Source organism: Asterias amurensis, chromosome 2 (genome assembly GCF_032118995.1).
Source record: "Asterias amurensis chromosome 2, ASM3211899v1".
Lineage (NCBI taxonomy): Eukaryota > Metazoa > Echinodermata > Asteroidea > Forcipulatida > Asteriidae > Asterias > Asterias amurensis.
In genome coordinates this window covers 10,218,868-10,244,274 of record NC_092649.1, presented here as the reverse complement: position 1 = coordinate 10,244,274, position 25,407 = coordinate 10,218,868, and the positions used below count along the sequence as shown (strand labels likewise).

Sequence of the window (25,407 nt, the reverse complement as noted above, 5' to 3'; positions counted from 1 at the left end):
GAAGTCTTTTAATATTTAAGTGAGAAATTACCTATCTCTCAAAAACTGTGTTACTTAAAAGGGAGCCGTTTCCCACAATGATATACACTATTAACACAATGTTCCATTGCTCGTTAACCAACTAAGTTTTTTGATCAACAATTATTTTGAGCATTTACCAGTAGTGTATAGTGCCTTTAAACTGCATGTTTTTATCTTGACCAGGATTTGTAACTAGCTGTGTGGTGATTGGAGCAGCCACTGGGGAGATGGCATTTCCTGTCTTAGTAGGAAGGGTGAGTTGAACATTTCTGATCAGACTTGCAGCTCTCTTAATTAAGGCATTGTCTGTAGTTTATGAAATGCGTTGTCAGTATATATTATCAAATATCTGATAAATGTGCTATCAATATATTGCTTCTGTGCTATCAATATCTTGTTTCTGTGCTATTCATTTACTATTTTTGTGCTACCAACATACTATTTCTGTGCTATCAATTCAACGTGCTATCAATATCTTTTCAATATCTGATTTATGTGCTATCAAAATGTTATTTCTGTGCTATTATTTTTGTGCTATCAATGTACTACTTCTGTGCTATCAATATAATAATAATAATAACAAATTTTTATATAGCGCATTTCACAATAAACCGTATCAATGCGCTTTACATTAGTGCCCTGGTCATTGGGCCAATAACATCCCTGTAATATTTCTCAGCTCCCAATAGGGAGTATACAGCCCCGAGCTGCCGTGGCGCTCCGTAGGCTTTATCATTCACAATATCAACCTCTACCCTCGCAGGTACCCATTTATACCCCTGGGTGAAGAGAAGCAATTATAGTAAAGTATCTTGCTCAATTAGGACACAAGTGTCACAACCGGGGTTCGACCCACACTTGTGCTATCAATATCTTATCAATATCTTATCCATGTGCTATCAATATCTGATTAATGTGCTATCAAATATATTATTACTTTGCTATTGGTATCTTTTTATGTGCTATCAATATCTTATTAGTATGCCACAAAATATCATAAATGTACAATCTATATATTATCAGTGTTTTGTCAACATCTTATCAATGTGTTGTCAATGTGGCCCAACTTTGTAGCCCTGCCTACCAAAGGCAAAGAACTGTAACCGCGACTTAGTTGCTCTGTAAGCTTCTGAAAGTAATGTGTAACCCAAATAATTAAAATGCTCTACAAATGGTGATGGGCCCTGTGTAATAAAGTCACAGGGGGCAATAACCTTTTTTTTACTTGGCTGAAAAGAGCATACCACAAGCTACATTTTGACATCTTACATACTTGTGTCATTTTTTTTGTAATCAAGTTATAACCTTTTGATGAAGAAAAAACTATAACCTGAAATGACCTGTTATAGAGAAACAACATGTTTAATAATATAAAAACATCAGATAGTGTAAAGGAAACAATTAAGTACACAGGTAAAAAATGGTCTGAAATAAACCCTAATTGTTATCATCTTTGTTGAAAAAAAGGGAAATATTAAAATGTAGACCCTTAGTATCAGGAAACCACATAAGTCACAGTCACAAAAAAAACTCATTTTTAACTTTGTTCACCCTCCCACACCCAACAGCACTGCACTTGAAAGAGAGCTTTGCGACAGGCGACTCATTTACGGAGCCCGTCACATTTAAGTTTTGCATCTGGAATCGGTCTTGAATTAACACTTCTAAATTTATTGGCTGCACTGGCATGTACTAAAACCTTATTAACCATTATTATCACAGGAAAAAAGGTATACCTCCTCCCTCTATTAATGAAAAAAAAGCCCGAACCTTTTCCTGAAGTCAAATTCAAACTGACATCGTCAACTTCTGGAGCAGACTCGGATTCAATATTGGTTCTGTTTTAGCAGCTGTATTTTCTTTCCAAACCAATTTGCAGAATGCAGGTGTTTCCTTGAGGGAGCTTGATGAAGCTGTCCAATGTCCCACATGAACTAATATTTATGACCCAGTTCTGATGGGGGGGGGCACCTGAGCAAACATGGCTAGGCAATATTGGTCTATGCTGTTGTTTCAAACAGATGGAATGGATCAGAATTGATATTTAATCCAATATTGATTCAATAATTGTATTATCAAAACATATAAAGATTTTTTTGTTTGGGAAGCCAGTCTAATGCAAGATGGAGTGTTTCAGTTTTTAACATTTTGTATTTGTATTGCCAAGGTGTGTTGCATTTTCAGTTTATTTGAAGTTTTAAACTGTGATGCCCACCTTTCACTTTTTCATGATACAAATAATGAAAACTTAATTCTCTGTCTTTCTTTGTTCTTAGTTTCATTGCTTTCAATTTTGTTTAATCTTTTCAATGTAGGCCTACATGTTATTGGTATTTTTAATTATTTTTTAATTAATTAATTTAAATTAAAAAAAAATTGAGGGGGGGGGATTATCAGCTTAAAATGCAATTTGCCTTTTTTTATTACAGTGTTTCTTTTGGTGAATGTGGTTATTTTTTGTTTATTTTATAGGAGAGGGTGCAATCTGTATCTTTTGTATATCTTTTGTATTATTTATTTTTGCAATTTAAAAAATGTACATGCCATTTTCTATTTTTAAAACTATTGCAATGATTTTGTAGTTTGACCTTCGGGTCACAAAGTTTGCCAATTGTATTCAAACTCAAATACAATTTAAACAAAAAATGAAAATTGTACCTAAACTTGTGAGTGTTTTGGGAAAAAAAAGGCAAACTATTTACTTAATATATTTTGATAAACTTAAATTCGCCATGATGATAAACACTTATAAGTTGTTTGATTTTCTTGTGCAGGTTTTCTTCCCTATACAGCCTTACATCTTCCTTATATTCTGTGAGATAGTTAGTGTAATCGGCATCATTGTTCTCATCGTGCTGTTTCTCTTCGGTTATTTTCCCAAGACACTTCCAGGTAAGATTCTTGTTGCTATATATTTGGTTTGCCGTAACACCATGTATGTGTCTACTTGCCAGGTAGATTTGTTCTTTTAAAGACTTTAGAGAACTGTCTTGCTATGTATTCTACTACCGCAAAGTACATTTACAGATTTTTGGGAGAATTCTCAGTTCTGAAAAGAAGTTTCCTGTTTTTTACCATAATACCTGGGCGGAAGGTAGAACTACTACTTTAGCTTTCAAGACCGTTATTAATTAACTTCAGTACCGCAGAGCGGGTCCTTAATTGGTCTCAACGTTTCAACTAGCTTGCTTTATATAACCGACATACATCCTTGTCATTTGATTGGTGGAACTTACTTCACGCGACATTCACTATTACTCCCATCCGCACCAGCGATCAAAAAGACCTATTCGCCCATGGGGTATAGCATTTCCCATTCAACAGTTAGGATCATCCTTGTTCCCAATGTTTTGAGCAGTACAGCGCCGCCGCGCCGCTGCTAAAACAAAGGAGCACCTGTGCAAAAGGTTGTGATCCGATTGCTATTAAATTTGTGCATTGTTGCCGCCACGCGGCGCTATATGATTTTTTGTTGTTTGTTCCGAACCAGTAATTTATGTGATTTTTCATAATGCTATACTTTTAAAATACATCAAATGACAAGGATCTATATGTCAGTTATATAAAATAAATATTGGGTGGCTTTAATTCGTGGAATGGAAGGAATATTATCGCTCGGTAAAATTTTGTCTGTTCCATTTCACTCGGCTTCGCCTCGTGAAATGGAACAGCCCAAATTTTACCTTGCGATAATATTCCTCCCATTCCACTCTGAGCCACTCAATATTTGTATACTATTCAATTCAATACAATGTAATTCAATTGTTTTATTGTCACACATATATATATATATATATTATACATATACAGTGAAACTCACTTCGGCTTGCAAATGTGACTTGTATTAAAAATGGCGACATAACCAGAAAGGCCACAGCTTGTCGTAGGCAAGCCCAGACAAACAAAAACACATTGGACTAGAACAAGTATAGTGTTAATAGGTTTGATATTTAACATACAGAAAAGACTCTATGCAAACTTAACGACACTGGATGGACTCCTTTGGTATTTGTCAAAGACCAGTCTTCCCACTTGGTGTGTCTCAACATATGCACAAAATAACAAACCCGTGAAAATTTTAACTCAATTGGTCATCGTAAATTGCGATGTAATAATGGAAGAAAAAACAGAAGTTGTGTGCTGTCAGATGCTTGATTTTAGGACCTCAAAATCTAATTACTCTGTCACATCAGAGGGACCTGTTTCTCACAATCTTTTATACTACCAACATTTTTTTTTTTTATACTACCCCGCATTACTTGTTACCAAGTAAGTTTTTATGCTTAAAATGATTTTGAGTAATTACCAATAGTGTCCACTGCCTTTAAGTGTAGTCAGAGGGATGCACTTTAAAACAATATATAGGATTAAGCAAAGGGGTTCCATTTACACAGGGTGTACACACATGTGTATTCGAAAAATTAAAACGAGGTGAAAACTTAACTCTAAATTATAATCTTGAAACCAAACACCAAATATGTGAATTTTGTTGGTACAGACAATGACTTATACGACCCAGTTAGAACAGGTAAGGCTTTATACCTCCAATCTGTCCACATACAGCGTTCCAGTTTGATGTTTCACTGAGCACTCATAACATAACAATTAAGAGTTAAGGCACTATTACATCAAGATTTAACACTAAAAAACTTCCTGGAGAAATACATATTACTAATAATAATACCAAAGTCTTATATAGCGCACGTATCTACCAAACCAGATATTCAAGGCGCTGAGTATATACAAACTTTCAGAAAGATAGGTTATTGCAGTGAGGAATTTTGAGACCCAATTATTTAGCACCTTATATGGGTTTACAAGGTGCTATGACGCATACAGCATACATTAATAGAGTTTGTAGTGATTGCTGTGTGTTTTTAAATACCAATTTTCATCTGGCAGATATTGATAATAATGTTAGTAATGTTAGTTAATTTGTTAGCTCATTTAATCAACAAATAAGTTCAATATACTTTACATACTTTACATGTAGTATTTAATTTGTTAATAGCTCATTTAATCAACAAATAAGTTCAATATACTTTACATACTTTACATGTAGTATTTAATTTGTTAATAGCTCATTTAATCAACAAATAAGTTCAATATACTTTACATACTTTACATGTAGTATTTAATTTGTTAATAGCTCATTTAATCAACAAATAAGTTCAATATACTTTACATACTTTACATGTAGTATTTAATTTGTTAATAGCTCATTTAATCAACAAATAAGTTCAATATACTTTACATAATTATTACAAATACTGGTACTCAATTAAAACAACGAAATATTGAAATACATTAAAAGCTCATTAAAAACATTGGAAGGCCTACAACAATAATAATTAGGCCTATCTCAATTTGTTCTTGGCTTCAGACAGCCATGATCTACAATAAGACTAAACAGGACTCAAATTCTCTATTGGACCACATGCCTCAGGCCAATAACTTTATAGGCCGGACCAGTAAAACTTGTGACTGGAAAAGTCTGGTGGTCTTGTGTTTTTTTCAATTGAAGACAGTCAGAGCACACTAATCAAAACGTTGAGCAGTATATAAACCAGCGCTGCTCATTACAGAACCAACACTACTCACAAAGAGATTGTACAATGTGTCATCGCAAACATTACGTACTTTGAATAATAACACAGTCACTGTATTCAAATGTTGACTTTGAGTGTCATAAAATACCTTTCAATTCTATACAGTACTGAAGTATTAATGCGATTGATGATTTTGTTTTTGTGGGAAGAGTGACACCTTTGTAAAAAAACAAACACAGTTGAGTTGTTTTGTTTTGTTAAGAGACGTGTTTGACATTTTGTGAGTTTGACACTCTGACAAGATTGACTAACCTTGCAGTGCGCATATATGTGCAGGGATGTGATGTTTTTTTATTTTTTTATATAACTATAAAACTATTCAATAACTTAGATCAAATTAATAAGAAATTGAAAATAAAACCATATATGGAACACCCCGACTGCAGAGTAGGTTTTTTTCAAAACCAAAGATATCTGCATGGAAGCAGGCTACATACAGCTTTGGCGCTCGCAAGCTTTCACCCATTGTGCTCATAGTTCAGGTGTTTTTTCCAACAGCCTATCACATCCCAGTATGTAGCTGATACACATCCCAACTGGTTCATGGCCGGAAAGACTCTTAATGTTCCCCCGTCGGAAAGCCATGCTAGAGTGGTTGAGACGCAGGGGGTAGTATATGGGTCTAAAAGGAAGCAAACATAAGACAGATGAGTAAATGGCCTCCGAGGAGACTTATAGAGAGCAGACCGTATTAATCTTCTTAGATGTTTGAAGTGGGTGATTGCATCACGTCTCAGATGTAGCCATGCCAGGCTGGTTGTTTGTTAGCTTAGGTTAGACTCCTCTGAGGCTGGCATTCCACTAGCGCTTAAAGTTGCTTGTACAGGGCGAGTCGAATGAAGTGGTGACCGAGATTTATGATTTAAAAACTAAACAAAACAACAACAACTGACACTCAAAACCCCAGTGAAACACATATTAAACAAGCATTCTTTCCTGCTTATCTTAAAAAAAGAATGAATCAAATTGATCATTTATAAGAGAAGTTATGCCTGTTTTACTGAAAACACTCATGTTTTTAGCTTTCCAAGGGCAGGGCATTAATTTTAGTCCACAGCTAAAATGCTTACTGTACATTATATTTGTTTTGTCAAGTATTCAATGGACTCCTTGAAAAATAAGTACCTTTAAAACAGACATTACCTCTTTAAGGAATGATCAATTTCTTTCATTCTTTTTTTTCTGATAAGCAGGAGAGAGTGCTTGTTAAATATAATTTGTTATGCTTAACTGAACTTTTGAGTGTCATTTGTTTGTTTGAAAAACATCACTAAAATCCCGGTCAACTTCTATTTTTTCTCAGCCTATGCCCTATTAGAAACTGGGAGTGGGGTTGTCATTATTAAGAGATAAAATGTGTGTCGATGGGGGAGCAAGGATGGGTAAGCCTTTAGCACAGATTATTTGTGTACAGCATTGAATATTCAGCAAATGTGATTGATATTTAATGGCAAAGTATACCTTGATTGTAGATGCACAGAATAAAATTAACGTGTAACAATTTCATTTCAAAAGGTGGTTGCCTTTTTTTGATATCACTGGAAATCCAGAGCAATATGTCCTTCCTTAAAAAAATGAGAGAAAAAACTAAAGAATCAAAAACAATTTTTTCTTGAACAACTTTCATTAGGTTTGAATAACACAAAGCATGATGAACATTGGAACTATTATGTTTCCCTGCAAAATATCGGTGAATTGATTTTTTTTAACTTCTCCTTTCCTTCTCAATTTCTGCTTTTATTGAATTAAAAAACCTGACTTTAACCCACTACTGTTTTTGATGATACAGCTGTGGAGAAGGCCCAGAATGCCTACATGTGGTGTCGTGCTTGCTGCATCACCAGCAAATCCCAAGGTCCGATGGCCGACCATTCCATGTTCTTCACCAGCCTGGCCGACACTCAAAAAGCCTACACCGTGGTTGGCTCGCCGGAGCAGATCCCATTGGACAACGTTCCCGTCTCCACAGCAACGGTTGCCGAGGAGAGCAAGAAGGAAACATGATGACGGATGTGGTGATGTTCCCATGGCGATGTGGAAGAGATCATATTTTGTGTACCCAGAGGTTTAAGCCTTTCTGTGTAATCCGTGGTAGATTTGAATTCAATTATAATATGTATCTTGGGTAAGCTTATATCCACCTTAAAATATAAATGTCAATATGAAAGGGACAATCGTGTAATTTGTCTTGTTTTATTCAGGAGTTGCTCCTGATGTTGAGATGTTTCAATATACCTTTATATGGTGCAGCCATCTTCATTTTTGCCCCATTGATAACAATGTAACCAAACCGAGGCTGGAAAAACAAAACATGACCAAGATGGGGGTAGCACAAAAAAAGGTCTATCGGTCTCCTTTCAATGTCTTCAAATCTTAAGACTATCTTGAAAGAGGCAATATTGAAAGAGGCAAAGTTGCTGTATCTTAAGATAATCTTGAAAGAGGCAATATTGAAAGAGGCAAAGTTGCTGTATCTTAAGATAATCTTGAAAGAGGCAATATTGAAAGAGGCAAAGTTGCCGTCACAGGGAAGGAAGTCTTCTAGCCCTTTTGACTAAAAACCTCTATACCTCTAATATTTGTGTTTTCATATCAAACTCACATTTATTTCCATACTTCATGAGAACAGTACAAATCCATAACAATAGTGTATAAAGAAGTAACCAATAAACAAGGCTCTCTTTTAAAACAAGGCAGAGAATATATTAATAAAGTATGGAGGCATCATCTAGAAGCCGAGACTTGTGGTGATGTTCAATTGATGATTGAAGTGTCCCTGCAAACTTCACCAGACACCATTGTAGACCTAGTCTCGGTGCAAGACGTTTCTCGTTTCCCTTTCATGCATACCGCGGCCAATTCACCGACATCGCCTGCACTCGGGTGGTGAGTGGAATAAGTCAGGAGAGTCGGTTCGGGCGCTGTTGGTGAATTGGCCGCGATGTGCGTGAAAGGGAAGAGAGAAAAGTCTTGCACCAAGACTATTGTAGACCATGCAAGTCTCGCTCGTAATGGAACCTTTTAAGGACCACTTTTGGTCATTGCTTTGTGTGAAGGAAACAAGCTTGTGAATCCATATTCCATGCCCCTACTGAGTATCATACCAGTGACCGAAAGTCAGCTCTAGTAGAATGGCTCAAGTTTTAATCTTTCTTTTTCTGTCCCTACGAGGCTATAACAAAAATGTTAAGCCTTTTATGACAATTTCCTATTTGCAATATAAATATTTTAAGTGAGAGTTGTTGTGATATGGGACTACTTTATCCTGCTCATGTATATCGTACACCACTGTGTTATCTTCCCTTCTATTAAGTGGTATGAAAGAATAAAGACTGTTGGTCAGGAGCTAGGAAATCAACCATCGTAATCCCCTTAATTACTTCCTAAACAAATATCACTTCATGGTGGCAGCGGTGGGATACGAACCCACGCCATCGAAATGACTGCAGCGATGTTAAATTATTATACAATATATTTGCATTACAATTGTCGTCCCACACCAGTAAAGCTAACACCCTTCTCTTTGTGTTTTAATATCATTGCCCTCTAGCGGCTTTGTACGTTAAATACTTAAGCAGTGCACTTAGATATTTCATTTTGTTCAGAGTTCTAACACTGTACATAGGAACTGGAGTCATGTAGATTATATTTAAAGGTAATCTGTGAAGTTATATTGTGCAGGTTTATTTTTGACAATATATTGTATCTTGTTTTTGTTTTTTTAACAGTGCAATATTTGGGGATTTTTCAAACATTAGGAATTCAGTTTTGAAATGGCAAACAAATGACCACTGTTTCTTTAAATTAATTCCTAGTGAACTCTTGGTGAAGGAGAAATGTGGTCTCGACGTTTTAAACAGTATACTCTGCTCGTCTTCAGGAGAATTTTACATTGTTTTAAAGGCAGTGGACACTTTTGGTAATTGTCAAAGACTAGCCTTCACAGTCGGTGTATCTCAACATAGGCATAAAATAACAAATCTGTGAACATTTTAGCTCAATCGGTCATCGAACTTGCGAGATAATAATGAAAGAAAAAAACACCCTTTTCACACAAAGTTGTGTGCGTTTAGATGGTTGATTTCGAGACCTCAAGTTCTAAATCTGAGGTCTCGAAATCAAATTCGTGGAAAATTACTTCTTTCTCGAAAACTATGTCACTTCAGAGGGAGCCGTTTCTCACAATGTTTTATACTATCAACCTCTCCCCATTGTTACCAAGTAAGGTTTTATGCTAACAATTATTTTGAGTAATTACCAATAGTGTCCACTGCCTTTAAGAAAAGTTTGATAATAATTAAAATAATGATAAAGATAATATTTATAAAGCATCTTTGTGTTGGTTTCAAACAGCTGTAATAACTTGCAATGTTTACTAATAGGGAAAGTAGTTAAAATAATTATAAGTACAGCATAATATGACACCATGAAATAATTCTATCTAATATTTTGTTTTTATTGAATGGATCATGTAGATATTGTGTAGGAGATTGTTCAGTTAGGTGCCTTTAAATCTGGGACCGATTTCATGGCTCTGCATTTTTCGGAACTCTGCGCTTTCGATCACCCTTCTCCGGTTAGCTGTGTAAGCGTAGAATGCCTAGTAATGTGGAATTAGCCAATTATTCCCCGGTAACCCGTGAAATAGGCTTGACGTAAAACACAAAATTCCCTGCTTCCACAAGAAGCAGAGCCTTGAAATTGGGCCCAGGTCGCCATGACCACTTTTCAAAAAATGTCTTGCGTAGGGGGAAGGCATTATTGTTAGTGTGCAGTTGAAGGAAGACCAATGTTACGAGGCACCGGTGCCCATTAGATGATGATCGGCACTTGCAGATAGCAGAGACAAATCATGTATTCAATGAGTTTAGTAAGGATTATTTGCTACTTGTTTGTGCTTGCATACTTCATGTGATTATCAGGGATTGATCATTGCTACTTTAGTCTGACATTTTAAGCTAACATTAAAGCAGTGAATGTTTATTGTAGTGTACTGTACATGTTGGAATGTACATGCATATAGGTGCTGTGGTTATTGGGGTCCAATTATTACAACTTTGCTTACTATTATGAACGGTCACCAGCCAATATGTCATGTCATATGTACCAATCGTGACTGGTAGCCCGCTCATGCTTAGCAGAGAACTTTAGCAATATTTTCTGCTTATAAGCATCTTTGTGAACCTGAACCAAGGAGTCCATGTTCATAGAAAACTTTTGGGGAATTTTTTTTACCTGGAATTGAACTCATAACCTTCATAAATGTTGAGCAGATGTCATAATCCAAAAGCAAATTTTGGTGAAGGAGAGAGGTGGGTGTACAATGTATGTTGGTCTATAAATATGTGTTGACAATTGGGATTATGAACAATTTAATATTTTGTTGTCCTTCATACATGGTTAATACAAAGCATTATTCAGTCACCTGGAGAAAATCTATTCTTACAATAATCCCCCATATTGTTATCATAATCAATGACCTCACTTTAACACTTTGTACTTGCATTAAAAATAACAAATTCTGGGCATTTACAGAGCTGCAAACTCTCTTCCTGGTTCTGCAGAAAGTTCTTGGAAAATCAACCAAATCTGTATATGTTCTGGTGAACTACTTTAAAGCCATTGGACCCTTTCGGTTCAGAAAAAAAAAAAAAAAAGTTCACAGATTTACAAATAACTTACAGGGTTTACAGAAGGCAATGGTGAAAGACTTCTCTTGAAATATTATTCCATGAAATGCTTTACTTTTTGAGAAAACAGCAAAACAATATGAATTCTCGTTAACGAGAATTACGGATTTATTTCAAACACATGTCATGACACGGCGAAACGCGCGGAAACAAGGGTGGGTTTTTCCGTTGTTTTCTCCCGACTGCGATGACCGATTGAGCCTAAATTTTCACAGGTTTGTTATTTGATATAGAAGTTGTGGTACACAAAGTGTGGGCCTTGAACAACACTGTTTACCGAAAGGGTCCAATGGCTTTAAAGGCAGTGGACACTATTGGTAATTACTCAAAATAATTGTAAGCATAAAACCTTACTTGGTGACGAGTAATGGGGAGAGGTTGATAGTATAAAACATTGTGACAAACAGCTCCCTCTGAAGTGGCGTAGTTTTCAAGAGAGAAGCAATTTTCCACGAATTTGACTTCGAGACCTCAGATTTCGAATTTGAGGTCTCAAAATCAACCATCTAAAAAAGCACACAACTTCGTGTGACAAGGGTGTTGTTTCTTTCATCTTTTATCTTGCAACTTCCACGACCAGTTAAGCTAAAGTTTTCACAGGTTTGTTATTTTAAACATATGTTGAGATACACCAATCGAGAAGACTGGTCTTTGACAAATACCAATGGTGTCCAGTGTCTTTAAAACTCTCCCTGATTGCAGAAACTTTTTCCCTGCGATGTTAAAAGTGTTATTCTACAAATCTCTCTGATCATTGTTTAAAATATCTCTGATTGCTAGAAGTGCATGTAACTTTCTGAAATACATGAAAATGTCTATGGATTAAAATGACATCACATGTGTGGTTACTATCGCCAAAGTGTTGTTTCTCCCTCTGTTTATACAGTGCCAAAAGTCAGTTCTTTGTTTTATCATCAGACATTTATTTTATTTTTTAGATACCTGCTAGCATGCAATAAATAAAAATTCTAGTAGATTTTAAAAATGTCATCACTGCTTGATAAAGAAAAAAACAATAATAGTTTGGGGGTTTTTTGGCAATAAAATGGAAAGTAAAAAAATTTAAAACAGAACAAAGGTCAAGATAATCCTTTACCATGTAAAAAAATAAGTCACAAGGGAAGTCCACTTAGTAAATTTTAGTAAATTTTATTTAGTTTTGGGTTGAACAACGATAAGTTGATATAGAAAGGTTTGTGGTAACACCATGTAATGACTAACTCTAATGAGTTGGGGTGGTTCTGAGCAGGACTTACACCTGCAACGTTCAAGTTAGTGTGCCAGCACTAAGTGCCAGCACATATAGCTATATAGATATGCCTTAATGTTGGCGGCTTTCTTATTTTGTCAATATCGTTTTGTTTGTGATGCCAGTCAGAAGCCATTTATCACACCCAAGTTTACCGTAAATTTTAAAGTTTACCCCCATTTCAGTTTCCCTTGTGGTTTTCTTACTTGATGATGTTTTCTCTGTTTTATGTGAATCACTAATTTCTTGAGTGACAATCTGTTATTTTAAAATGACGGTATTCACTAGTGTAAATTCTTCCCATTAAATAGATTAAAATGACAATGCAGATCTATAGGATTTCTATAGTGACCTCAGATTGTATTGCCAACAAAGTATTTTTGTTATCAATAAATATATTTCTCTTCATGTATTGCATAAGTTTAGACCTGAATTGTTGCCATCATTGTCGTAATATTGTTGCAACCAATAAAATGTAGAAGTCACGTCACATTGACAACACCTTTAGAAATATCATTGCACCAGACTAGCTCCCTGTGTGCCTTTTCGAATAAAGAGGGGTTCCAGTGTTAAGTTCACCCTTTTTAAATGTTATCGTTGTCTGCTTTAATTCCTCTGCCGCCTTGAACATCTTTTTAGATTTATTTATCACATAACAGAATGCTTATTTTTATTGATATTACAATAGTTTTATTATTATCATTATCACTATTTTGCCAGTAAGGGACCCGACTATTTTCCCTTCCAGCCTCGCTTTGGTGCCACTGGTTTGAATGGGAGACATGCAATATGACACCACTGTGATAACGGTCTCTTGCTACATTATTGTGTTGTTCCACTTAGTACATTGTGTTTCTTTTAAACTTGTGAATACTTATAGAATATATTATCCTTTACTTCTTGATAATTTATCACTTTTGGTGCATTGTATATGTATGTATATATAAATGTTATAGGAATAACTTAGGATATCTATTTTTGTTCATTATGGTTTTGTCAGTTTGCTTTTATCATATTGATAAAACAGTAATTGTATATTTAAACAATCGGAACTATATTTTGGATAAGATTTGAAGGAAAGACATGGGCCCAAATTCATAAAGCATGTAAGCCCAAAAACTTACAAAGCACCAGCAAAAATTCCATGAAATTTATTATGTTGTGATGACTGGTGCCCCCTGATTATTTTTGCTTGGCAAAACAAAATTGCTAAGCAGGATTTTCTGCTTAAACAGCTTTATGAAATTGGACCCTTCTGTCATAAAATGACAGTAAAATTGAAATTTCAAAATAATATATATTGAATAATATATTGGATTCGTCCAGTTTTGATAAAGTCATTTGTGAGTTAGATTTGTGAGTTAGATTTGCTGGTACAAGTATGACGTGTTTAGTTACAAAAGATTTCTTGTATTTGAATGCATTAATACCAATCAAGTCATTATTCCAGACTATTTAAATTACAACTGGGAAATGGCCCATTCATTTTGAAAAACCATTCCAATCTGAAGGAACATCAGTGTATTATGCTGCAGTTTTAGACAATATTTTACAATCTGCTGCAAAAAAAAAACAATGCATCATTTGACAATTGATATTTCTGAGGGCAACAAATAAAAACACAACTGAAATAAGATTAGTGAATGAAGAACATCATGACTACAATTTAGCATATCGCCAGAAAATCTCTTCCTTCACAGGTTCCTAGATATGAACAGCCTTCAAGGCAGTGAACACTATTGGTAATTACTCAAAATAATTACTTGGTAACGAGCAATGGAGAGCTGTTGTTAGTACATAACATTGAGAGAAACGGCTCCTTCTTAACATAGTTTTTGAGAAAGAAGTAATTTTTCACTAAAATATTTGAATTTGACTTTGTTTTTTCTTCTATTATTTTCTCACAACTTAGATGACCAATTGAGTTCAAATTTTCACAGGTTTGTTATTTTGTGCATATGTTAAGATACAGCAAGTGAGAAGACTGGTCTTTAACAACTACCAATAGTGTCCAGTGTCTTTAAATTTCACTATTTTTCTAACATCTGATAGCTTAACATAGGTTTTTGTCAATTTGAGCTTGGATTCAAAAGTCAAATTCAGGGCTCGAATTTTAAGCTACAAGCCCTACGGACTTGTAGGGTTTTCCACAACAAATTTGAGCCCTGAAATTGAACAACTGGTGCAACATGTAGGTACTGTTTATTGTATTAAGCAACAGAAGCAAAACCATATATTAAAGGCAGTGGACACTATTGGTATTTGTCAAAGACCAGTCTTCTCACTTGGTGTACCTCAACATATGCACAAAATAACAAACCCGTGAAAATTTGAGCTCAATTGGTCGTCGAAGTTGCAAGATAATAATGAAAGAAATTAACACCCTTGTCACATGAAGTTGTGTGCTTTCAGATGCTTGATTTTGAGACCTCAAATTCTAAACTTGAGGTCTCGAAATCAAATTCGTGGAAAATTACTTCTTTCTCAAAAACTACGTCACTTCAGAGGAAGCCGTTTCTCACAATGTTTTATACTATCAATGTCTCCCCAATACTCGTTACCAAGTAAGGTTTTATGCTGATAATTATTTTGAGTAATTACCAATAGTGTCCGCTGCCTCTAAAGTTGTGTCAATGATGTAAAAGTTAGTTTTTTCCCCTACCTCTTTGAAGGAAAATCAAATTTCTGGCTGTACTCATGCACAAACACCTATTAATACACAATTTCAAACCAACGTCCTTTGTTTAAAAGGTATTTGTTTAAATTCCCGCGTAACGTCTATTGCTTGATAGCATGTTTAAATACCCGCTTCTGATGATGCAAACTTTGTCCTTGGGATTGAGTGTGTGTAACATATGCTTGGACTATCATTGCTAATGCTAGTCAAATATGTGCACTCAATGATGGAAAAGACATTAGCTCTTATTGCAAGTCAAGTATGAAGCTTCTATGTTTATTTTACTGGTAGACAGCGTGCTTAAGAGTGATTATAGGCTTCTTAAAGTGTCAAAATATTTGAGGGAACTAACACTTCAAATGTGAATTTTACATGAGACTTCAAGATTCTATGTTTAATAACTCAATGTGTCAGTCAAATTCTACCCTTGAAAGTCAAACTTGGCATATTAATCTTATCAAAGACAGCAAATTCATTAAAAAAATTGTTTCATTTTAAAGGTGATATTGCTTCCTGAAGGTACTGAGGAATAATACGGCTACTATTATTAAAATTGATATTATTACTTTTATATATTTCTGGTAATGAAACCAAGGATGTCTCATAAGTGAACTTCATTACTGTATCTCGCAAGCCCCTACACTTCCATGATAAGTGTTTTGGGGTTCTTTTAATGTGCACTAGAACACAGGACCTACATGTACATGTATTGCTTAAAGACAATGGACACTATTGGTAATTGTCAAAGACCAGTCTTCTCACTTGGTGTATCTCAATATATACATAAAATAACCAACCTGTGAAAATTTGAGCTCAATTGGTCATCGAAGTTGCAAGATAATAATGAAAGAAAAAATACCGTTGTCACATGAAATTGTGTGCTTTCAGATGCTTGATTTCGAGAGTTCAAATTCTAAACTTGAGGTCTCGAACTCAAATTCGTGGAAAATTACTTCTTTCTCGTAAACTACGTCACTTCAGAGGGAGCCGTTCCTCACAATGTTTTATACTATCAACCTCTCCTCTTTACTCGTCACCAAGTAAGGTTTTATGCTGATAATTATTTTTAGTAATTACCAATAGTGTCCACTGCCTTTAAAGACACTAGACACTGTTGGTAATTGTCAAAGACCAGTCTTGAGCTCAACTGGTCGTCGAAGTTACAAGATTATAATAAAAAATAAAAAAACACCCTTGTCGCACAAAGTTGTGTGCGCTCAGGTGCTTGATTTCGAGACCTAAAATTCTAAATCTGAGGTCTCGAAATCAAATTCGAGGAAAATTCCTCCTCGAAAACTATGTTCCTTCAGAGGGAGCCGTTTCTCACAATGTTACCAAGTAAGGTTTTATGCTAATAATTATTTTGAGTAATTATCAATAGTGTCCACTGCCTTTAATGTCCCAACCTGAAGGACGAAGCAATTATGGTAAAGACCGGGACTGGAACCTGAACTGTGTTGATCAGAATCACCAGCAGAGCTCGAGTCCTTGATTGGTCAGTAGTACCCTTTTTAGGTGCACTGATACATGGAACCTACGTGCTTAATGTCCCAACCAAAAGACATGGTAAAGTATCTTGCCCAATGACACAAGTGCCATGACGGGGACTTGAACCCACACTCTGCCGATAAAAATTACCAGCAGAGCTCAAGCCTTTGATTGATCAGTAGTAGAAATGATCCGAGAAAGTTGACAATAAAATAGTCATATGACAGATTGGTGGGTAACCATTGCTGTTAAGCAAACATGTTTGCCGTTTACTAATATGATACGTCTTGTCAGCCTGGTGGTCTGTATAGTTAGCGGAAGCTCCAATCCTAGACCTTAAGGTTGTGTGACATTGTTTTATTAGCGTCTATGTTTCAACTGTTGACAGTAACTAAAATAATCCCCAAACCCAAAGTGGAAACTGTTGTATTGTTTGCATAAATAGTTTGCTTGAAAACGAGAACCAAATGAGTAAATAAAAATGCACATAGAAAAAGAAAACACAAGTTTGATTTTTGTGTTATTTATAAAATTTTAATAGTATCTGATTTTGTGGGTCGTACAGGTATCCAATCATGTATTTTGACCAAAAACAAAGATGGCAGTTTTGAACAAGAACTGTATTTAAAGGCACCGTACACCTTTGGTAATTGTCAAAGACCAGTGTTCTCACTATAGGTGTATCCCATCATAAGCATAACATAGCAAGCCTGTGAAAATTTGGGCTCATTAGGTCATCGAAGTTGCGAGAAAACTATGAAAGAAACACCCTTGTTGGACGAATTTGTGTGCTTTCAGCTAGGAATAAAAGACTTCTAGCGAGAAGTCTTTTAATATTTTAGTGAGAAACTACCTCTTTCTCAAAAACTATATTACTTCAGAGGGAGTCGTTTCCCACAATGTTTTATACTACCAACAGCTCCCCAATGCTCGTTACTAAGTCAGTTTTTAAGTTAATATTTGTTTTGAGTAAATACCAAACTTATACCTTCCCTTTAACATGTTTAAACTAGCATCAAAATAGTAATTCATTGCTAAAAAAACAAATTTGAAAAATGTAATTGATCTGACATCATACTTGAAATTAAGCAGACAAAATTGAAAATGACAGAAGTATGATTAGTTGCAAGATGATATTTCAATGACTTGGTTTGCGTAATGAGTACATGCTTGAATTGCACATGTGAGCTTAATTGTTTCAGATGCTATGGTTTAAAAGAGACGGCAACAGTATGAAAAAGTCAATTATACAGAACCAGTCTGGTTCTCGACTCCCCACTACTGCAGACTAGATACAAGACTCAAAATATGTGATGTGATGAAGCAAAATTACTCCTTTGTCGACCCTGGGTAATTTTACATTTTTTTTATACATTTAAAAAGAGCATTAATCCATGCTTGAACCCAATGTTGGTACCACCTTTGGTGAAAAGTTGTGAAAGTAGAAACACCAAGAAATGCGAGAGAATCAAACTGAGAGAAAGGTGTTTATAAAGTCAAGCTGTTTATTGAAAAATACATCAGCAAATAACAGTTTCAATGCTAATTTTGACCCCTCTTTGATGATGGTTATCAGGAAGGAAGTTGCCAATATCAACTAAAATATATAATTTATTTCTTTTTAATTCAAATTTATCAAAAAAATATTGTTGAAAATTTCACCCAGCTGTTGGCCTTTTTTGTCTTGTTTCTCCAACCCAAACCAATATTTCTGCCAAACAACTCATTTTGCTTGATCCCAATATAGACTCGCCAGTATTCTGATAATGATTCAAGCTACCTAAATATCAATTACCTATTATTTGATAGGATTCACGTCAGAAAACCACCAACCATGCCATCCACATCAATAGACACACACCGTAATATATTGATTTCAGAACCATCTGGATATGGATTTGTTTCCGAGTACACTGAACAGGAAGTGTGTATTCATATTGTATTCAAAAAACAAAAATCATCCTAATTAGCATTTCTAACATGTAAAATTGCTAATTACAATGGATGGTTAGACTTTGGCACAATTTTGCTAAGCCTGAGAGCACAAAAACTTCCTAACCACAGACAGATATTGCTTAGCAGAAACCAGTTACCAGCCTAAAACCAATAAAGTGTACATTGTTTTGACTGCACCCCGCCCATTTTTTGCTTAGCATACAAATTAGATAAGCAGTATTTTCTGCTTAACAGCTTTATGGAATAAGGACCTGGGCCCAGATTCTTTGAGCTGCTTATAAAGCATAAAAAGTTACTAACCACATTAACATTATACCATTACTTACCAGATTAAAGTAACCAGCCAAAATACCTTTCCACAAGCACCATCTGCAACTGGTATCCTGCATATTTGTGCTTAGAGCAGAAAATTGTTAAGCAATATTTGCTGCTTCAGCAGCTTAATGAAATCGGCCATGATCACTTTGTGTTTATTGAGATCATGTGATAAAATTTGTTTCCTACGGGAAAATAATATTGTGGAATGATTTAGTTTTATAATTTGTGGGAATAATAGTGTGAGTGTTCCATCACAATGACACTCTGGTTGTGAAGCCAGGGACTCTCAGAGTTTTGCAAACATAATCACTAGCTAAGAACCCCATGGAGAGAAGACAAAGAAGGAAGTTTCAGTTTCTAGTGTGGGAGGAAAACCCAACAGAAATATCTCAGGGAAACCCAAGCAAAAAGTTCATACGGGTATTTTGAGCAAAAGTGCACCCCACCCAGTTGTCATCAAGTTAGCTTGGCTGTGCCATTTTGGGAGTAAATATCACATTTATAATATAAGGCAAAGCAAAATTTATGCGCACCATGTTGACTCCTAAAATGGTGGGAATTGCATAGCTGCCGCTTGTACTGACATGCATGCACAGGGTTAAGAAGAGACTTTTGAGGACACTTGGTGGCAGCAGACTTACCAGGTAAGTCCACTGTTCTCAGAAATGTGCACAAGTTAAAAATGCCTAAATGATTTGATTGATTGATTGAAGAAAAACAATGTGGTATGGCTGCTGTCACGGTGCATTTTGGCGGCTGTAACCAATAATTGTTTCTAACGTCATAACCAAAACGATAACCGAGCTCACGGCTCGGTTATCGTTCAGTCTGAACAGCAGAACCACTGACCAACAACTGAAACAATTTTTGGTTACCGCTGCCAAAACACACCCTAGTGTCCCAAAATTTCAAATTATTGTCTCTTCTCTCTATAGTACTACTGAACATTTGTTTTATAATTACATAAACTTTATTGTTGTCTTTTGTGTTTCCAAGCTCATTGGTTAGACCGTACCCCCCCCCCCCCCCCCCCCCCCCCCCCCCCCCCCCCCCGTCTTGTCTCCTTCATTCTCATGCTTCTTCCGAGTGCATCTGCCTACATTTCACTCCTTTCTATTAATTGACTCCTTCTGTTACACTTATATACTTGTTTTAAGTCATCATGTAATGTAGACGTTAAGAAAGACTCTTCTAGGGTTGAAACATGGGGTCTTTACTAATTTGCTTTATTTTAATATTCAACATTTTATATAAATCTTTGAGTTATTGCCTTTATCAAGGTTACAAAGGGTTTTCGTGACTTGTTTAAGTCAAATATTTATAAATCCTATCAAGTCAGATTTACATCATACTTGGAATAACTTGCTTAAAGGCAGTGGACACTATTGGTAATTACTTAAAATATTTATTAGCATAAGACCTTTCTTGGTGACAAGTAATGGGGAGAGGTTGATGGTATAAAACATTGTGAGAAACGGCTCCCTCTGAAGTGCCATAAGTTTCAAGAAAGAAGAAATTTTCAACAAATTTGGTTTCGAGGCCTCAGGTTTAGAACTTGAGGTCTCGAAATCAACCATCTAAACACACACAACTTTGTGTGACAAGGGTGCTTTTTTCTTTCATTGTTATCTCCCAAGTTCGATGACCGATTGAGCTTAAATTTTGCTAGTCTTTGACAATTACCAATAGTGTCCACTGCCTTTAATCACAAGTAACTTCTTTAATTTGAATTCCTAATATCAGGCTAAAGATGGTTGCGATGTCCTTGATTTGGTGCAAGCTTTTGCATACTTAAGAGATAGTAACCACAAATACACAATTCTGAATGAATGTGTATGGAACCATGGTAACATGCTTTGTCATCTGGAGTTTGCTTCATAAAAGTTGTACCAAACCATAATGTAGCAACACTGTCTTTAGTCTGTGGAATCCAACTTGAGTGTTCACTTGTGACCAATCAAGTCATTATGCCACTCAAAATCTAAGTCCCAAATCACTCATTTCACAAGACTAGCTTTACATCACTGAATTTTGAAGTGCGTGTTTAATGATAGCTTTGAGGGACGGAAACATAGACTTTACAAAACAAGCCCTACTGATTCCAAATAAAATCATCCTACCCTGCCCTGAGCTCTCCCAATCTTTACCCTGGTGTTGTCAAACTGACCAAACTTAGGCCCTGGCATATCATTATTGAAGATTCGAGACAAGCAGATAATATGGTTCAAAACAGCAAGCCCATACCAACAGCTCTCTATAGAAAGAGATGTACACATGACTGTACCCACAAGATGTTACCTCTTAAAACCCAAACCATACAAATCTTCAAACCTAATTTATGTATGGGTGTTAGGGCTCGAATTTGGGCAGAAACTTGTGTAGCTCAAACTGTATACTCAGTACTTTCCCCAGAGTTCTGTACAAACAAAAATCACAGGCATATTACTCGGGTGGGATTCAAACCCATGACCTTTATCTATCAGTCAAGCCCACAGTAGATAATATTGAGTCCAAAAGTAGGAGTTAAAAAACTCCTGTTACGCAGCACACTAATGGTCGTGAAGCATTTGCTTAATAAAAAGTGCAAAATAAACATAGTGCTTTGCACGTATCCTAAATTAAACAAGACGTTACCTGTGTCTAAATATTTGGCAACAAAATTGTGATTCTAGTTGGATTACCATTGGAGTCTAAAGCTGTTCGAGTGTCACGTAAACTTGAATCCTTTCCTTGTCAAATCTTTTCTTGCTTCCTCTACTTCCTGCAAATTGAGATAAAATTTGATTTGGTCAGATTCAGGTCATACTTTGTGATGAACACAATTTCATGGCTTTGCTCTGCGGAATTCAGTGCTGAACAGCACTTGTGGAATTTGAGAATGATTGACCAAATCATGGCAAAGTAAACAACAATTGTTCACAAACCTACTTCACAATTCGGTGCCAGAGCGAAACCAAGATTTTTTAACCTTCGTATAATGATCCACACAAGTATCACTCAAAATTGCACGGTTTTCAAATTACGTCGCGAACTAACACGGTCGGCCATTTATGGGAGTCAAAAATTTGACTCCCATAAAAGGCCGACTGTGTTAGTAGACGAGGTAAAAAGAAAACCAGGCAATTTCAAGGCATATTTGTGTAGATCATTGTATTCTACTTTTACAACATCTTTCTAACCATATCGATTTTATAACAAACGGTTACAGAACGCTTTTCAAAGACCAACTCGACCGATCCAAGGCAACGTGTGCCTTTAAGCAAGGCACTTTGACAACAATTGCTTCGTAAAAAGTTGGGAAGGTAGTGCATTTTGCTCTACCAGCCGGGCTCCTAGTGGATGATACCCATGCCTACATTCTTACAGACTGTAAAGGGGGTAGCCCCATTCCAGCCCCAGGAGTAGGCAGAAACAGGCCCCTGGTGGTAGTGGATGTCCGTCACTAGCCCAAATCATTTTAATGCAGCCCTCACCTTGAAGTGGCCATCCGTGGTCTTCAGGTGTTAAGCAATCTCTCGTAAAATAATATTTAACAAAATAAAAAAAGTAACAAATAATTTCAAAAATTACCTTTTTAAGTGATGCAGCTGCTTCCTCACAGTCATTAAAAGTTGCAACCCGGTAACCAATGGTTGCTAAAGAAAAGCACTAGAAATCGGAATTAAGAAAAACAAGTAATCCTTAAGAACAACTATAAATATAAGTATAAATAGTAGACTTGCGAGTACAACCATGTGTAAAATCTCTTTTGAGGGAGTGTTGGCTCTGAGAAGAGCCGGCGTGGTGTCGACGTTTCGAACAGTATACTCTGCTCGTCTTCAGGAGAATCATAACAAATATTGGTCAATCTATGAAATGTGTGCTTGGCCAGTGCAAGAAGAAGGGGGCGCGACTTAATAGTCCTATCATTGTCAATGTGTTGTATGTAATGCCATATAAATAAACTGTAAATTATTACTTGTTATAGAAAGTGCAACTTAAAATTCTATACAGAATGAGAGTGACCAATGGGCTTGCAGGCCTGATTCTTCACAAAGGCAACCAAGGCGATTGCCTCCATGCCCCATTGTCATTGCCTTCTATGCCCTTAAAATGCTCAAGTAAAAAAGTACAATTTCCTCATAGGGCACGCCTTATCAAGGAGAATATGCCTTTGTGCCCCTCCACTTTCAAAAATGAAGCATACAGACCTGAGCTTATAGCTTGACTGGACCAGAATAAAAACATAATCATGAGGGGGGGGGAATATGCTGTTGCAATTTTGTAAAAATATCATTTTATTTCAGATGGAAATATTAGCAGCTCCGAAAAAATTGTTCTAGCGATGAGCTATCGGTAGCTTTCAGATTAAAAAACTCAAACAACAATCTTGTACAATACTTTTAAGGGGGGCTTTTGAAATGTGACGTGTTACATCTTGCTTCCTGTTGAACTTAGCAGTAAACCAAGTTTTACAAATGTCATCACCTGGGCCCAACTGCATAGAGCTGCTAAGCACAAAAATTTGCTTAGCATGAAATTTCTTCCTTGATAAAATAAGGATTACCAACCAAATTTATATTTGTTGCATGTTGCTTTCTCACTGGTATTCAGCTGTTGTTTGCTGTCCTGAAAATCACGTGGAAATTTGGTTGCCATTTCTGTTTTTATCAGGGGATAAATTTCATGCTAAGCAAATTTGAGTGCTTAGCAGTGCCATGAAATTAGGCCCTGCTGATGTTGTATGGTTTCAACAGCTGTCCAAATGTTTGAGTGCAGCTAGTCTATAAAGATACAATGTACAATACATTGTGATCAACACTGAATTTTTAATCATTTACAATGTTTCAACTTACCCCAAACACTATCACCAAATAGACTGGCAGCTGTGAATAGAAAAAAGTTTGTAATTAATTTCATTAAAATGTCACTTATATCAAATAAATATTTAATGACAATGAAAAACTGTGTTTGCCATGTAACAACCACTGGGGGTTTCGGTTGGTGGGAAAAAAAAAAAAACTTTTTTATCAATAAAAATATATTGTTCCTTTTCTAGTTTGTTTTGGTCTGTCTTATGTTTTGCAATTTTAACTCTTCGGATTGTCCTGTAAGGTTCTTGTATTTTCAGTTTGCTTTGGATTGCTGTATATTTTCCTGTTGTAAAATGTTATATTTTTATAATTATTTTGTTATGCGCTTGTGTACATTTTATGGAATGGGTGCAATATAAATGAATAAATTATTATTATTATTAATAAATAATGCTAAGTGTGGTCGAAAACACCAAAGGAACTCTTTGAACTTTCTGTTTGAACCGTAAGGAAAGACCAAAGTCACAGTGAGGTCAAATGTCAAATATGTATCACAGTAAAAGATGGCACAATGAGAGGTATATTGTATTATTATACCTCATACATATTCATGATCGAGAGTCAAGTTCTTACTGGTCCATTCATCATCACGTGCCAGGTGCTATTTTCGCTATTTACCAAGCATGTGTGTGAGTATTCACGCTCACAGTAAAACTAGCATGACAATAAAGAATAGCGCCCGGCAGTCCGGGTGCTATTCTACATGTACTTGTCACATGCATTTACCATGTGCGTGACCTGGCAGCCTGGGCGCTATTCTACTTTTCATGTGCTTTATGACTGTTCTTGTACGCCACACAAACATCACTCTAGACATCCAACCATGGAGGAAAAATTATTCCTCCATGATCCAACACATAAACAAACTTATCATGGTGCATTTTATTTCTGGATCTGGATATTATACTCTGTTAAAAACGGATACCGGAGTTTTCAGTCATTATTTTCCCTTGCTCCAAATCATGTTCCGGTAACTGAATAATGTATGAAGTATATTTAGACAAATGTAACATTGTTTGTTTCGGTTGACTAGTCAATATGATCTCCACTTGGTATTGGAAGTTGGCAAACTAGTTTGTCAACTTCCAATACCTCGGAGAGCTCGTACCGACTAGCCACCCGAAATAGACCATGTTATTGTGGTATATATAGTACTCACAGGAACAATGACTTCTTTTATTCTGGGGTCTAGTTCAATAGGAACCATATCAAAGACGAAGGCAATCCATATACTAGCAAATAACATAAACGCTGTCAACCACTCCACAAGTTTAGAAGCCATCGTCAGTTCAGTTCTCAGTTTCTGGAATAAGAAAAGAATTGAAAAGAAATCAAGAAAACTTCTTTGGCTATGTCTATATTTTTTGGTAATGGTTAATGATTGTTTTCAATTTGGTATTTATTGTTTCAGTTTTGTTTTGTAGTTACTCATAAGTACCAGGAGGGGGAAACTTTGTTTGAGGAGGGTGGAGAGGACGCTGTACTCATTTACTTCCAAATTTGTCATTATCGGTCGAACTAGTATGACATATGACAAATTTTGGAA

General features: G+C 35.9%; 2 protein-coding genes across 5 annotated transcripts in view; one reads left to right on the top strand and one right to left on the bottom strand.

Moving 5' to 3' along the window:
* LOC139953929 (major facilitator superfamily domain-containing protein 4A-like) overlaps nt 1-17,215 on the top strand; it is a 71,440-nt gene extending 54,225 nt beyond the window's left edge. The window contains exons 8-10 of the mRNA XM_071953540.1: nt 205-275; nt 2,796-2,913; nt 7,420-17,215. Coding sequence (XP_071809641.1) covers nt 205-275; nt 2,796-2,913; nt 7,420-7,634 — 404 coding nt within the window. The 3' untranslated portion in view covers nt 7,635-17,215. The remainder of the gene's footprint in view (nt 1-204; nt 276-2,795; nt 2,914-7,419) is intronic.
* LOC139934062 (dolichol-phosphate mannosyltransferase subunit 3-like) overlaps nt 1-25,407 on the bottom strand; it is a 535,719-nt gene that overhangs the window by 509,130 nt on the left and 1,182 nt on the right. For 3 of the 4 annotated variants that reach the window (XM_071928357.1, XM_071928356.1, XM_071928358.1), the window contains exons 2-5: nt 25,021-25,164; nt 23,844-23,873; nt 22,579-22,656; nt 20,078-21,769 (exon numbers count right to left, since the gene is read on the bottom strand). In XM_071928357.1, coding sequence (XP_071784458.1) covers nt 21,716-21,769; nt 22,579-22,656; nt 23,844-23,873; nt 25,021-25,143 — 285 coding nt within the window. In that variant the 5' untranslated portion in view covers nt 25,144-25,164 and the 3' untranslated portion in view covers nt 20,078-21,715. Of the gene's footprint in view, nt 1-20,077; nt 21,770-22,578; nt 22,657-23,843; nt 23,874-25,020; nt 25,165-25,407 lie in introns of those variants that run through there. The other variant, XR_011785691.1, reaches the window with a different exon arrangement.